This window comes from Oryx dammah, unplaced genomic scaffold (genome assembly GCF_014754425.2).
Source record: "Oryx dammah isolate SB20612 unplaced genomic scaffold, SCBI_Odam_1.1 HiC_scaffold_27, whole genome shotgun sequence".
NCBI classification, from domain to species: Eukaryota; Metazoa; Chordata; class Mammalia; order Artiodactyla; family Bovidae; genus Oryx; species Oryx dammah.
The window spans coordinates 31512675-31529307 of NW_024070211.1; the positions used below are offsets into that span (position 1 = coordinate 31512675).

Consider the following 16633-nt stretch of genomic DNA (forward strand, 5'->3'; position numbering starts at 1 on the left):
CATGACATGTGCCTCAGATACCGCTCTGATCTCATCTCTGCTTCTTTCCTCCAGCCACACTGGCTTCCCTGATACTCCTGGGCAATGCTCCCTCTTGGCTGCAAAGTGTTCCCCAGAGATAGCTACCACACTCTACCTTTCACGTTCCTCAATTCTCTGTTCAAATGACAAGCAAGTAGCAAGGCTTCCTTCGTCCTTTACATAAAATCACAAGCCTGTAACAACCCCAGCATTCACTTTCCCACCACTATCCTGTTTTAATTTTTCTCTATAGTGATGGTGCTATTATGAGTTGAACAGGGTTCCCTCCAAATTCACGTTCTTCCCAGAACTTCAGAATGTGACCTTATTTGGAAATAGAGTTCTTGTGGAGTAATCAAGTTCAGATGAGTTCATAAGGGGGAAGGGGTGCTGATCCAGTAAGATGGTGTTCATATAAGAGGGAAATCTGGATGCAGACACACAGAATTCCAGCTGAAGATGAGGCAGACTGGAGGGATGCATCCACAAGCTAAGGAACACCAAGGATTGCCAGCTGTCACTAAAAGCTAGGAGACAGGCACGGAATGGATTCTCCCAAGAGTCCTTAGAGAGAACCAGCTTTATACACCTTGATTTTGGACATCTAACTTCCAGAACTGAGAGAAAATAAACTTGTTATTCTTAAACCAGCCAGCTGGTACTTCATTTACAGCAGCCCTAGGAAACGAACCCAAGTGCTTACCATCGCTTGACATAGATTTTATTCATTTACTGTCTGTATCTTGCCAAAAAGACTAGCACATAATAGGCATTCAACAACCATTTGCTGAATGGATGAATAAATGATCGAGGCCTCCTGAGTAACTTCTCCAAAAGCTTCATGTCTAAAAGACATAAAGATGTCTTTTTGTGTTCCTTCAACTTAAATCCATACATTGCGTATTCACTATTGGCTATCACTGAGGGGAAGGGACAGCCTAGAATTCTTATCACCACTCTTTAATTTTTATAGAGAAAGAAATAATTAAAACAAAGATCCCTTAAAAGAGAAAATGCAGAGACAAAGAGTAACAGCCTACGAAAGATGTATACAGGAGTTAGATATATCATTTCCATATTACTGTAACTATATATGCAGGCAGCTTTGTTGCTGTCATTTACTAAGAATGAATTAGCCTCACCCCATCTTGTTGTAAGCTCTTTTTACCCTCTTAGGTCAAGATGCTTGACCCCACTGCCTATGGCTATAGCCTCAATTTACCATACCCTAAAACAATTAATCATCTTGACTATAATAGAGAACATTAACAGGGATTAACAGGGTTATTCCTATGAAGAGAGAGTGAGAAAGCAAGACAGAAAATGCTGATTATAAGGAGGGTTTGGAAGAGAGGGGGACAATGAATGAAGAGATTTCTTCTTTTTATGTGCTACTTACCATATTATTATTTTCCAGTGAGCATATACTTATTTTTTAACGAGAGGTCTAAGAAGCAATTAAATCATCTTGAAACTGTAAGAGACTATTAGATAAGTAAACAATAAACAATTATTTCTATCTCTAGTGAGTTCTAAATGGAAACACATTTTTCATGGATTGGCATTTATGGGTGGCAATTACTCCGGACACTTCTATTTCACTGACCCTTTAATTCCTTTAGTTTTCTTTCTCTACCACCTACTTCTCTCTGTTTATTACTCATTTACTTAAATGGCAGTATGAAAAAGGACCTTAGAAAATATTTAATTTCACCCACTGGCCTTCAAGTTTAGTCTACCAATTTGAATCAGATTTGTAGAAGGCAAATTTTACCTTTAATTTATAGATTCAATCTCCTCTATAATTCCTTATATTTAAAATTCCAATGTGTAAATTGCTTCATTATAGTATATCTAAGAGTAATCAGAAATGGGACAATTGTGGGATAATCCAACCAATCAAACAAAATACACCCATGCCTGAGAAAAATGGCACAAAGAAGAAACAAATGAAAGGCGGAAGCAATGAAACCTTCAAATTTTCCGAATCTATAAACACTAAAGTGAGACTTGCTAACAAGTTCCTAAAATCACCACGGTTTTCCCTGTACTGTATAAGTTTGTCATTTACTAATGTAAGGGACTTCCCTGGTGACTCAGACAGTAAAGAATTTGTAATGCAGGAGACCCAGGTTCAATCCCTAGGTTGGGGAGATCCCCTGGAGAAAGGAATGGTTACCCACTCCAGTATTCTTGCCTGGAGAATTCCATGGACAGATGGGACTGGTGAACTACAGTTCATGGGGTCACAAAGAGTTGGACACAACTCAGTGACCAATACTTTACTAATGTAAATGAATTCCTCCCACAAAGCACAGAATTCTGAAATACAAACATAATCCTGTGATATATATATACATGTTTATTTTTTTTTTAACTCCAATACCTGAAGACCTTTATTTAAAATACACCCTATTACTTGAATTGACAATGTTTCTTTATTGATACTCTGTAGACATTCACTTGGGTTTCTAGACAGTTGTTTAGCTAGATGAGGCAAAAATTATAAAGGTCTCACTAGCCCACAAGGTCTGGAGGTAAATAACCTTCCATACTCAAAACATCATGGAAAACAACTAGATAGAAAATCAACAAAGGTACAGGTTTGAACAAACTATCATCCAAAGTGATCAACTTGACATTTACAGAAGCCTCAACCTAGCAACAACAGAATAGATATTCTTTTAAAGGACACATGAAACATTTGTCAAAAGAGTCTAAATGCTAAGCCTTAAAATAAGTCTCAATAAATGTAAGAGTTGAAGCCACTTTGAAATGTTCTCTGGTCACAATAGAATTAAATTAAAACTCAACAACAGAAATAAAATTAGGAATTTCCTAGTATTTGGAAATTAAACACAGTTCTAAATAATCCAAAGACCAAAGTAATCGCAAAAGGAATTAAACAGTATTTTAATTGAGTAAGAATGAAAACAATTTATGGTGCACAGTTAAAGAATTGGCTAGAGGGAAATGTACCGATTTAAATAACTATGTTAGAAAAAAAGTTTCAAATCAATAATCTACACTTCTACCACAAGAAATTAAAAAAGGAGCAAATTAAATCCAACGCAAGCAAAAGGAAGGGAAAAATCAAGATCAGAGGATAAATCAATGAAATTTAGAACAAAATAATGAAGAAAATCAGTAAAACTAAAAGTTAGATCTTCTATAAAAGAGAAACTTTATTTAGACTAACCAAGAGAAGATACAAATTACTAAAAATCAGGAATAAAAGCAGTCGTATACCTAACAACCACAGAACTTAAAATTTATAAGGGAAAAATAATATGAACAATGCTATGCCAACAATTAGACAATGTAGATGAAATAGACAAATTTGTATAAAGGTACAAATTACCACCAGTGATTCAAGAAGAAATAAGAAATCTGACTAAATTTATCATAAGTAAAATAACTGAATTAGTATTAAAAACTTTCCCACAAAGAAACCAGGCCCAGAAGGCTTCACTGGCAAATTTTATCATATATTTAATGAAGAAACCATACCAATTCTGAAAAGGAGGGAAGACTACTTCCCAACTCATTCTACGAGGCCTGCATTTCCCAGATACCAAAGCCAGACAAAGATACCGGAAGAAAACTACAGGAAAGTATCATTTATGAATATATACACAATAATCCTACCAAAATGTATGCAAAATAAATCTAGAAACATTCAAAAAAGATTATTTACCATGGCTGACTGGAATTTATTCCTGTAGTGCAAGACTGGTTTAACAACTGAAAATCAATGAATATAGTATACCACATAAATAGACAAATAAAACCCAGGTGATCATCTCACAGATGTAGAACATGCACTGATAAAACTCAGCACTCATTCACAGCAAAACTCTCTGTCCCCTAGTAATGGAAGAAAACTTTTTCAAGCTGATTAAGGGAATCTGAGAAAACTTAGAACTAACATTATACTAATGGTGAAAGACTAAAAAGCCAACATTGTACTGGATGTTCCAGCCAGTAAAATTAAAAAGAAAAAAAAAGAAAGAAATTGAAAGCAATGCAAGTCACAAAGGAAGAAGTAAAACTGCCTTTATTTGCACAGTATGATCCTGTTAGTAGAAAATCCTAAGGAGTATATAAACATACAAATATCCACAGCAGCATTATTCTTAATAGCTAAAAACTGGAAACAATCCAAATATCCATCAATTGGTGAATGGATAAACAAAATGTGGCATATTCATTAAACTGGAATATTATTCAGCACAAAAAAGAAGTAAATTATCGATACATTCTACAACATAGACAAACTTCAAAAACCTTATGCTATAAATAAAAGAAGCCAGACACAAAAGTTTACATATTGAGTGATTCCATTTGCATGGAATTTCCAGAAAAGACAAATATATAGAGACAGAAAGTGGTTGGCTGAAGTGGTGGTGGGAAAGAACTGACTATAAACTGTCAAGGGCAACTTTGTGGAGTTGAGGGAAAAGTTTTTCATCTGGATTGTGGTGATGATTGCATAACCCTTTTCATTTATAAAGAATCACAAAATCATACTTAGAATGAGTACATTTTATAGCAGAAAATGATATTTCAATAAGCTGTTTAAAAACTGGCAATAAATAAGTGCAATTTAACTAAAGATTAGTAGAGATTTACCACAGATAGAAGGCAGACACTAGGTGTTCTACAGAATAACCACTAAAAAGCTCAAACAATAAATCTTGTCCTTAATGTCCCAAGGGAACTCTGCTAGATTCCAAGGGCAAGAGAATTATAGTTTGATCGTTCCCCTATGAGAAATGGCTCCTGACTCCAATGGCCTACCAGTGGAACACTGTACAGTGACCGTCCTGAGTGTTATGGCTGCATCTCATTACTGCTAAAAGACAAAGAGATAAAATACAGGATTTCAGCAGCTTAATCTGACAAAGGAAAAGAAAATGAGCCTATATTAGCCAGCTCAGTCTGACATAACAAAATAGCATGAACCAGCTGGCTTCAACAACAGAAATTTACTTCCTCACAGTTGGAAGCTGGGGTCAGGTTTGGGTGGGGGCTCTCTTTTTGGCTTGCAAACAGTCACCTTCACATCAGACAGAAAAGAAAGAGAAGAGAGAATGCAAACTAGTGTCTCTTTTTATAAGGGTTACTAATCTCATTATGAGGGCTCCAATATCATGACCTCATCTAAATCTAATGACCTCCCAAAGGCTCCATCTCCAAATATCATCGCATGAGGGGTCAGGGCTTTAATATACAAATTTGGGGAGGACACAGTTCAGTCTACAGCAAGGCCTTTAATCATAACTGTTAACTAAAAGGGTCCCCCCCCCCGCACCAACTGTCCAGAAGGAATTGCAAAAAAAAAAAAAAGTTGATTTTTTTCCCTCTATATCCAAGGACATCTATGCTGGTAATATTCTCAAGCCCTGCTGGAACTGTGTTCTATACCTGAACCAAATTCCCTTCCCCTTTCTGGCCCAAGAAACAAGGATGCCATTTTTTATAAGTTTTATGTAGACATGGAAACAGACAGGACTAACAGTACCAAATTATACTTGGCATTTCTTTCTGTGTCAGCATATTTTTTGCCCTGGGCTTGCAATTTGAAGGTGGGGTGGCGTGGTGGGAACCAAAACACTTTTATTGCATTTAAGCTGTTTCTGGGTTCCTCTTTACACATTTCAACCTATTAGTGACTATTTTAACAAAAGACTAACATCCTCTCCTAAACATTTCAATTGGTTAAGGGCTTCTGATGTTTCCTACAAGCAGTCATTTTCAGTCATTGATGACAGCAGTTTGCAGATCAGCAAAATCAGAAGTCAGTTTCCTTTCTCAACCAGCTGGGCTTACGAAGCAGTCGTGAAAGACAGCTCAATTCAAGGTCAGCTAGGACAGCCAAGTACAATGCCCTGCATGACAGTGATCTGTTATGCACCGTGAATTGCAGGCCATGAAGGAAAAGAGCCAAACTGCCCTAACTGCTTCAACAGCTCTCTGCTTCACAAAGCACTCTCGTTAGCACTTCTCGCAAGTGTGAGCACCAACAGCAAGCTGGATACCACACCCTTTTTCCAGAGAACCCATGATTAACTCTGTGTTTCCAGCAGAGCCAGCTGTGAGCACCTGCCTGGTTGCACTGCTGGCACGAGTCATCAATGCAAGCCAGTGGGCCACCGCATTACATGCAGGCTTGAATGAACTCTGTGTTCTAGCTGTTTTGACACAAGGAAACCATTCACGTGAGTTCCACATTTTCAGCCAGAGGAAAAAACATCCTTCCTATTTTTAACATAAAAAAGGAAAAAAAAAATACCCAGCAAGTTTAGGACAACCAACTTTACCACCTGGCATGAGAAAACAAAACTTTGGGAGACTGAAAATGCTGCGTGTATCACACATAGGTGTTTTAATGCTCTCAGGAAGAAATCTTGGTGCTTGCTGAGAGAGCGTCCCTATTCGTAAACAGGTTTTGATTTGCATGGTCTCATTTTTAACATACAGCTAGGCTACAATTTACAAGAGCCATACTCCACAATTAGAGATACTCTGATCCACAGATTGACAGCAATCTGAAAAGATGTTAGAAGCTGAGTAAGAATGGACAGGAGCCTTTTAGGGACAAATGTGAAAACTGAAAACACTTACTTATAAAGTGGTTGTGTGTATATGCTAGTCTTTGATTTCTGTGTCATGTCTTTTCTATTTTTTCTTTTTCTCGTCAATGATTTCATTGGAATTATTTGGTTAATGAGTTTTATTATATTAAAATGTAAACTTCAGAGCAGTTGTGTACCATCTAATGAAATGTAAGCAACCAATGGAGATGCTTAGGCCACAAAAGGCAACAACTAACTGGCTCTTGAATCTGACCCACACATTTGCAATAATCTGCGGAAAGTCATCTCAACCATTCTGGGCCTAAACCCATAGGCCACATGGAAGATGAACAAGACCCTAAGGGTCACTGATACACAATTATCACATCAATAATAGCATATCCTTCTAGTAGGGGTCCTTTACAATTCCAAACAAATTTTTAAAATTCACACTGATAAGTGAGGTATAAAATAAGCATGGATCATCAAGTTTAAGAGTTTAACAATTTAAAACTAGTCAAAAAGAAAGTCAATGAAGGACAAGTAAAATATTTAATAAAAAATATAAAAGTATAGACTAAATCTCTGGAATCTATAATCATGTATTTTCTCTCTCATGATCAGATGGATCACTATTGTTTCGGGAAAAACTAATAAAGTAGGTCAAATTGTTTAAAAAAAAAACTTTTATAGGGCTAACAATATTAAAAATTTTAGTTCTGTTTGTATTTAGTATCCTTTTTTCAAGATGTTTAAGGTATTTAACAGAAGCTAATTTTCTGTTATTTGCTCTGTGCAAAACAGATAAAGGCCATATTTTTTTATTTTCTTATGCTTGTCTAGAAAGGGGTATGGTAGGTTATATAATTCATAGCAAAGATTAATAAACCATTAACAAAAGAAAATACATAAAACATACACATATGGGAATTTTTTTCCCAGATCCCTTAAGAAACTTGGATTGAGAACCCAGAGGTTAGACTTGATTCATGGTAGAAAATCATATGGGTCAATGCTCTACTCACAGAGTAGAAAGAAATTATTTATTTGACTTTGCTGAATAATATTTCATTACTAGTTGCTTTAATAACATTCTGCCTAGTTTTGGGCAATCCTACAGAAGTAAATTTTAAGAAATGTCCTTAAAATTGGAAGGATGTTGATATATGAGACTAAGAGGCTGGAGAACGAAGATGGCAGAGTAGAGGATGAGACATGAGCCAAACAAAGTGAGAGAAAAAGATGTGAGAATCATGAAAGACCTCAATGGCCACAGAACTGAGTGATCATCATCTTCCAAATGGGTGTGCACGTTACACTCACAGCAAATAAAGCTAATGTTAGATATCAGACCCCAAATAGGAGTCCTTACCACTCCAACTTAGGATGCCTTTTCTTGATAGGTTTGTTTTTTAACCAGTCATGCTCCTGTGAATTCAGTTTGGAGGAACAGAGCTCCACTACCTTGTCACGACTCAGGGGTCTCCGAGAACTGTGGACTCAGGTTCTCTCAATAACTCACAACTGCACATAACAGACATCACAGATGATGCAACTGACGGGCTTATGAATACTGTGTGAGGGAAACACCCATCTTCACAACTGAGAGATGATTATTTTATACAGAGCTGTGGTCAAGGATTTTCTATTGTAAAACTGTAGTAACAGAATGGCAGGTGGCTAGCAAGAAAGGAGGAGGGTTGGACCAGAAAGAGAAGGGCGCATAAGAATTAAAGACATCTTACAGAAGCATCAACAGCCAGAATGAACATGTTCCTGGGGTTCGGTGTTACTTGCTCTCTGCCAGTAAGCTTAGGACGAGGAACATCGCTTACACTAAAAACCAGAAAAGAAAATGTATGCTGCTGACTGCTCATGTCAAGGGGACAGGATCACAAAACGCTGTATGAGCTGAGAGTTTTGGATGACTCTGCTTTTGGTTCAGGACAAAGGAATTGCACCCGTGCTTTAGTTTATAACAGAAGTGAAAGGGCCAAGTTCTAACAAGGGGTAAAACTACCCATTATTAATCACATTTTTGGCCACTCCATTTAAAAAATAGATATACAGGAGAGGAGAGAAGGACTTCTGCCTCCCCTGGCCAAGGCAGAGATCTCTAGAAGATCAAAACCAGGGAGGCAGCTTTAAGTTTGGGAGAGTTCTTCAGGCTGACAAGGTGAGTCTTGGCTCACCAAGAGATGTTCAAGTAGAAGAACACAGAAGGTAGAAAAGGAATGAAAACACAAAATTTCTGAAGCTTGAAGCAAGAAAGGGAAGCCAAATGAGGACCAGGAGACAGAACTAACTGCTAACAAGTGGGCAGTCCCATTTTTCTCCAGCTCGGCAGAAAGTCTGCTTTTGTGAGATCACTGGAGATCTCTAACTGACCAAGTTCCGGAATGAGGTCCAGAGGGACAGCCACCATCACAACGCTACAGTGGGCCAGGACTCAATCACCTTCAACAGGGAAGAACAGCCTACTGACCAAAATCTTAGCTATGGGCACAGGTTTGAGATGCTTGACCTTGTAACGTTTAAACAAACAGCATAGGAAAGGAAGGCATTAGCAATCAGGAGAAATAGTACTGCTAAGTAGAAAAATCCAGTATTTGAAGGAGACATAGATTTGAATCCCTGTGTGATTTTGGGGGGAAGTTCATTTCTTCCAGTTTTACAGATTTTCCTCCTGTAAAATGGGAATAATGATAATACCTATTGTGACCTATGGGCTTCCCAGGTGGCTCAGTGGTAAAGAATCTGCCTGCCAATGCAGGAGACACAGGTTTTGATCCCTGGATCAGGAAGATGCCCTATAGGGGGACATGACAGCCCACTCTAGCAGTCTTGCCTGGGAAATCCCATGGAGAGAGGGGCCTGGCGGGCTACAGTCCATGGCATCACAACGAGTCAGACATGACTGAGCAGGCACACATTGCCATCTACATGCCACTGAGGGGTCACTTGCCCGTTATTTTCACAAGACTGCTTTAATCCCCAATTAGCTTAGGAAAAACAGTGTTTTCCTAAGATATAAGCAAATTCTCAAGAATTTACTGTCTCAAGACCTCTTTCAGTTCAGTTCAGTTCAGTCGCTCAGTCGTGTCCGACTCTCTGCGACCCCATGAATCGCAGCAAGACCTCTTTAGACTCTGGCATCTGGTGTTCTCAGGAGCTTCCTCTGCTCTGCCTGAACTTAACTCCAGACCCAAAACTCTGCCTCCTCACCAACTTCCCCAGGCAGAGCACTCAAGCCAAGCATCCCAGAGTTTTACCAACACTGAAGAATATCCTCAGTCATGAGCTGAGAATATACTGTAGAACACGGCACCCTTATGCAAATTTATTCACTTCCTCTCCTCTTACCTGTTTCTCATTCCCTCCTCTCCTGCCATAGCTTCAATTTTTCCGCTTCTACGGTGCCAGCAGCTCCCCTCTTCTCTGAACCCCGCCACCGGCCCCTAACCTCACTTTTTGTCTCAATTACCCTACAGAGCAATACTGCAGTCATGTGAGCAAGCACAAGAAAATATCAGAGCTTCAAAACTGGTACCAGGATTTTCTGAAAAAATGACTTTTATTGGGAAAATCCTTTGGTAAGTACTTGTCCCCCGGAGGAACACAGATTCAGTCTCTACCTCAAGCCTCTACTCAGCTCACAGGCCCTGACCCTGGGTAGCAATAATAAACACAACATTGTTATATAAACAAGGCTGTAGGATTACAACTGCCAGTGGCCACTTGTTAAAGGCAAATGAACAGGAACCAGAATGCAATCAAGTGAATGAATGTCAGTCTGAGACCCTCTATCCATTCCATCAAGTTGCTTTGGTGTCAGCTCAAGACTAAATGGAATTCTAGTTTCATCTGATAAGAAAAATGTGAGGATGTAATCAATTTCAGAAGGATCAAATCTCAGGGCAGGAGTAAGGTCTGAGATTACTGTCAAGGGCTCAAAGTCTTAGGAGCAAACAAGAATTATGTCTCAGAAAATGGGAGGATATGACACAAAGATGTTTTATTCCCAGAGAACTTCTGTGAAGTGGAACTAAAAGCTCCAGGATTCCAGCCCACTGTTTTCTTAACAGGGAGACCTATGAATTGGCTGCTCTCTGTTTAAAAGACCAGTGCTAAATCTACCTTCCTGTGCTCATATTGTGGCCTTGGTGAGCTCACCAACAAGGGACAGTCACAAAGATCTACCAGGAAAGAAAACTGTTCTATAAAACAGTGTAACAAAAGGTGACAGTTATTAGTCTAGACTTAAATCACATTAACCTAACTAAACACCATTCCTTAACTGCAAAGCCCACGTTATATCTCTTACCTTCCTCAAAGCTGGCCTTCTTCTGCCTCACTAGGACACGGAAGTTCTCAGCAGGATTCACGCTTCCAACCTAGAACACACCCACAGACAGTAAACCTGCAGATCACTTCTCTTTTTGGAAGTACCCCAGGCAAGACAAGACAACTTAATGTAGTGTGTTCTTATAAACAGGCAAAGACAAAGTGAGGCCCTTCCTGTTCATTTTCATTTCCATGGTTTGTTAAAAACTAGCAGATTCCTGTGTTCAAAGGGCTGCCGTCTGTCTGTACTTCCAGTCACCTCTCCTCATGCAAGCTGACTTCATTCCAGAGGGGTCAGAAGTCTGACGCCCGAGGCACCAGGCAGCCCAGCTCACCAGGCAGCCTACATGTCCGTCCTGACACCCAACTGATTCGGAAGGGGAGGACATTGCGGTGCAGGGTCAGTTCAGAGTGTCTCTGTCCCACTAAGATGACACAGGAACTGATCCCTGATGCCCTGACTCACTGACCTGTCCTTTCTGGGGGCTGCTGCTGATCAAACCTGTGGCACTGAAATCTTGGGAGACTATTCAAACATGCCCCAAATAAACATGGCCCCCAAATAAAAACCAATCAGTGCTAGGTGGGAGAGTTTCAAAGACAAAAGTCTCTGCCACGCTATATGGCACTTTCTGATCATGCCCGTGTCTCTCAACTTCTGATCTCAACCTTAATTAATAGGGGCTAAGTTTGAGCTCAAGGGGGAGAAGACAATGGGGTTCTACAAAGGCTGGTAAATGCTGGTACAAAAGTACTTGGATTTCCAGTCTGCTCTAGTATAGCATCAGAAGAGCTCCGAGAATAAAAAAGGTCATGATTTTTTTTCCCCTTTACTATAAAGATATTGCACTAAAATCCAAATAATTTTGTAGACATTCAGTTTCTCTGGAGCATTGCTTTTTCAGGAGGGGAAAAGGCATGCCCTAATACCAGCTTCCCTTTCTAGTCTACTTGGCTAGTAGTAAAGAACATAAGATCCACTGATTCAAAAAAATGTCACTTAAAATAAGGCAATATGTTCAAGTTCCAAAAACCATTCCATTAAAGATCTCAAGTGTCAAAGGATACATGCTTTGGAGAAATCCTAAACTAGTGAGTTGTACATCAGAAAGGAAACGAGACTTATACTCTTAAAGCTAATATACTTGGAGATAAGACTCCTATCACTAAGCCCCCACTTACCCTACCATTGTGACTAAATAGAAAGCTGCAAAATGAAGTCACCAGAAAAACTTTACAACAGTGATGTTTCATGCTGTATATAGTGCTCTGTGTATTGATACTACAGATCATATAAATTATCCTATAGGTGATTCACTGACAATAATTAAAAGAAGAAAGGAAGAAGTGTGCGATGGACAAACATGGCTTATACACTGAAAGGACCAGAAAAGTGCTACATTAAAGGACTAGCAGAAAATGACGCCAACTCCCCAAGTCCCAACTTTCCCAAAAGAGGGGAGCATAGCAGGGAAGTTCTGCTCACACAGGTGACAGTGCCTTCGGCCAGACTGGAGACACTGAAGTGGGCTTCCTCCTCCTCGGTCTTCAGTCTTTTACAGGTGGGTCCCTCTTCATGACTGGAAAAGAAGTAAATGGCTTTTTCCTCCCCTTAAAATAGAACAAACAATACAAAACCCAGAATGGCTGATGTGAAAAGTATTAATTTATTTTTAAAGAATCAAAAACAAGTAGCCACACTTAGTCTTCCTTTACAAGCAGCTGCCTCCCCTTCCCAGCCTCCAAGCTCCTGACAGACCAACCAACTACAGCGGGGCCTGGGCTTTAATTAGCAGTCGCATCACAAAGCCCTTTCAAAAGAAGAAACTGCAAGCACAGGTAATGGAAACTTCACATTTCAGCACGAAACCCATTTACCCTTCGGCTATTATTTGCTAGTTTCTACTTGAGAATTGATAGCTAGTAATATTAGCTTTCCAGATACACAGAAGACCTTTGTGTCTAATAACCTATCTTCTCCATCATGTATGTGAGAGTTTTATAAGCTCCTACTTACAGCTGTCAAAACTTACTAGACAATTCTTTATTAAATATGCAAGAGCATGGTCTTAAAGAAGTCTTAAACTATAAAAAACCACTTTCAAATGAAAACTTTTAATGTGTTCCTTTATAAACCTAATTGTGTTTTGCATAATATGCTAAGAGAGTACAAAAGCATCTGTGTGATAAGGGAACGATGACTCCAAAGAAATGTATCAAACATCTTGCCTCAAGTAACAGGCTGGCTTTAACAGTTTGCCTTAAAGTCAAGAGGATGTCAGGTTAATTGCAAAGGAGAAGAAAGATCCAAAGACTCTGCCCATAATCTTACTTAAGCTACAGAAAGACAAGAAGATTTTTCTCCCAGACAAATAGTCAATCTGGGGGAAGAGAAGCTGCCAAGAAATGGTTGAGTGAGAAGGGAAAATAGTAACAAAGAACTATGATTCTAAATGGGATGTTTTTATTCAAAAGCCCAACTTCCAGACAGTAAGGCTTGAAGAGGTTATCTTAAAAGTAAAGCAAAGAAAAATACAAGTTAGCTTATTCAATAATATTTCAATAATGAATCTCCTCTTCCAGCCCGATGAAAGAACTAAAGTCATCATTACAGTCTTATAAACATGAATTAAAAGTTTTACTACTTGACATCTTTCCCATTTACCACTTGCCTTCTTCCCTTTGAGAAGGAAAGAAAAGATAAGGAGTGAGTCATTCAGAGCTCTTTCCTCCAAGCAGAATAAACAAACACACAAAACCCTGCTGACGAAAACAAGGGAAAATGCACAAACCTGAGGAAGCATGAAATTCTATCAGAATTTGAGTAGTTCTTTAAAAAAAAAAAAGTCACAGCCACTTTAGTTAATCTTTGCCAGCTCTTCCCAAGAGAAAGATAACAGGGTTCAGGGAAAATCTACAGATTAAAAACATCCAGACTCTAGTCTCAGTTTTTGCTACTGGCTAGCCCTGGAGTTTTATACCTTCTTGAAGGTACTGACTCTATATTAATTTTTGTATGTTTATAGTCTAGTAAATGACTGTCCTCTCTGAACTTCAGTTCGTTCCTCAGGAAAACACTAAGATGAAAAATACCATGCATATATCGACTATTCACATTTTCTCTTCCAAAAGTACAAATTAACTTATACAGTAGTATTAAAAAGCGTTAAACATACAAAGCTAAGTTCTGTGCGAACACAGGTCAAATCACATGGAAGAATTTCTTCAACCCTCCCAAATAAGATTCTAGGGAAGGAAGAATTAGAAAACATACATACCAATTCTCCAGAACTGGGTAGATAAAGGCCAGTCCAGAAGAGAGCAGGAAGCAGTAAAAATACATTTAATAATCTCAAGATTGATTCACTTAACAGGATTAATGGGAAATTTACATATATTAAACCCGTAATGTCTATCTGAAGTGGGAAAGTGCAATGACTCTCATCCCCAAGTTATCTAAGAACGAGCTGAGCCCTGGAAAGTACACATCATCCAGGCAAGGTCACGGCAGACACACGTGTTAACAGCTGCTGCGACTGGATGCTGGGGCCCTAGACAGTTTGTTGCTTTCTCTCCTTTTCTCATTTTCTTTCATATATCAGTATATACCTTGTAGTTCATTTACAAGTACATATACCTTAGTTCATATACCAAGAATACACAGAAGAACTGTACAAAAAAGATCTTCACGACCCAGATAATCATGATGGTGTGATCACTAATCTAGAGTCAGACATCCTGGAATGTGAAGTCAAGTGGGCCTTGGAAAGCATCGCTACAAGCAAAGCTAGTGGAGGTGATCGAATTCCAGTGGAGCTATTTCAAATCCTGAAAGATGATGCTGTGAAAGTGCTGCACTCAGTATGTCAGCAAATTTGGAAAACTCACCAGTGGCCACAGGACTGGAAAAGGTCAGTTTTCATTCCAATCCCAAAGAAAAGCAATGCCAAAGAATGTTCAAACTACCGCACAATTGCACTCATCTCACATGCTAGTAAAGTAATGCTCAAAATTCTCCAAGCCAGGCTTCAGCAATATGTGAACCGTGAACTTCCAGATGTTCAAGCTGGTTTTAAAAGGCAGAGGAACCAGAGATCAAATTGCCAACATCCACTGGATCATGGGAAAAGCAAGAGAGTTCCAGAAAAACATCTATTTCTGCTTTATTGACTATGCCAAAGCCTTTGACTGTGTGGATCACAAGAAACTGTGGAAAATTCTGAAAGAGATGGGAATACCAGACCACCTGACCTGCCTCTTGAGAAATCTGTATGCAGGTTAGGAAGCAACAGTTAGAACTGGACATGGAACAACAGACTGGTTCCAAATAGGAAAAGGAGTACGTCAAGGCTGTATATTGTCACCCTGCTTCTTTAACTTCTATGCAGAGTACATCATGAGAAACGCTGGACTGGAAGAAACACAAGCTGGAATCAAGATTGCTGGGAGAAATATCAATAACCTCAAATATGCAGATGACACCACCCTTATGGCAGAAAGTGAAGAGGAACTAAAAAGCCTCTCGATGAAAGTGAAAGAAGAGAGTGGAAAAAGTTGGCCTAAAGCTCAACATTCAGAAAATGAAGATCATGGCATCTGGTCCCATCACTTCATGGGAAATAGATGGGGAAACAGTGGAAACAGTGGCAGACTTTATTTTGGGGGGCTCCAAAATCACTGCAGATGGTGACTGCAGCCATGAAATTAAAAGACACTTACTCCTTGGAAGAAAAGTTATGACCAACCTAGATAGTATATTCAAAAGCAGAGACATTACTTTGCCGACTAAGGTCCGTCTAGTCAAGGCTACGGTTTTTCCTGTGGTCATGTATGGATGTGAGAGTTGGACTGTTAAGAAGGCTGAGCGCCGAAGAATTGATGCTTTTGAAGTGTGGTGTTGGAGAAGACTCTTGAGCGTCCCTTGGACTGCAAGGAGATCCAACCAGTCCATTCTGAAGATCAGCCCTGAGTGTTCTTTGGAAGGAATAATGCTAAAGCTGAAACTCCAGTACTTTGTGTAAGGTCGGACCCTGGGGGCCATGATGGGCCGCCCCTCCTCTCCCTCCCGCCGGGAGAAGGTCCCTAACGGAAGGATCCTCTCAGATCCCGGGAACCAATGACAGCACACTTCGCCGGTTGCCATGATGAGACGCCCCTCCTCTCCCCAACTACCCCTAACGGAGGGAGCCTCCCGGATCCCGGGGACCAATGACAGCACAGTTCGCCAGCTAAAGCCGCCCCACCTCTGCCACGTAGAAGGACCTATCAGCTCGCGACACCTCGACACCTCGGCCTGGCAACCTATCCAAACCCCCCATCCATTAACCTGCCCATCCCTCGCAGTGTGCATATATAAACAAACTTCTAACACGTTGGGGTGCACGGACTTCCTCGACCTGCCCAGTTCGGTCCGGAACCCCGCCTGGGAGCGCTTCACCATTAAAGCCTGTTAGACACTCTTTTGGTGTCCCGGTCGTCTTTTACCTAACACTTTGGCCACCTCATGCGAAGAGTTGACTCACTGGAAAAGACTCAGATGCTCGGAGGGATTGGGGGCAGGAGGAGAAGGGGATGACAGAAGATGAGATGGCTGGATGGCATCACTGACTCGATGGACGTGAGTCTGAGTGAACTCCGGGAGTTGGTGATGGACAGGGAGGCCTGGCGTGCTGCAATTCATGGGGTCGCAG

General features: G+C 39.9%; 1 protein-coding gene across 1 annotated transcript in view; it reads right to left on the reverse strand.

Annotated features, from left to right (window-relative positions):
* Window positions 1–16633, reverse strand: part of XRCC5 (X-ray repair cross complementing 5) — an 87393-nt gene that overhangs the window by 24617 nt on the left and 46143 nt on the right. The window contains exons 15-16 of the mRNA XM_040228547.1: window positions 12430–12523; window positions 10924–10993 (exon numbers count right to left, since the gene is read on the reverse strand). Coding sequence (XP_040084481.1) covers window positions 10924–10993; window positions 12430–12523 — 164 coding nt within the window. The remainder of the gene's footprint in view (window positions 1–10923; window positions 10994–12429; window positions 12524–16633) is intronic.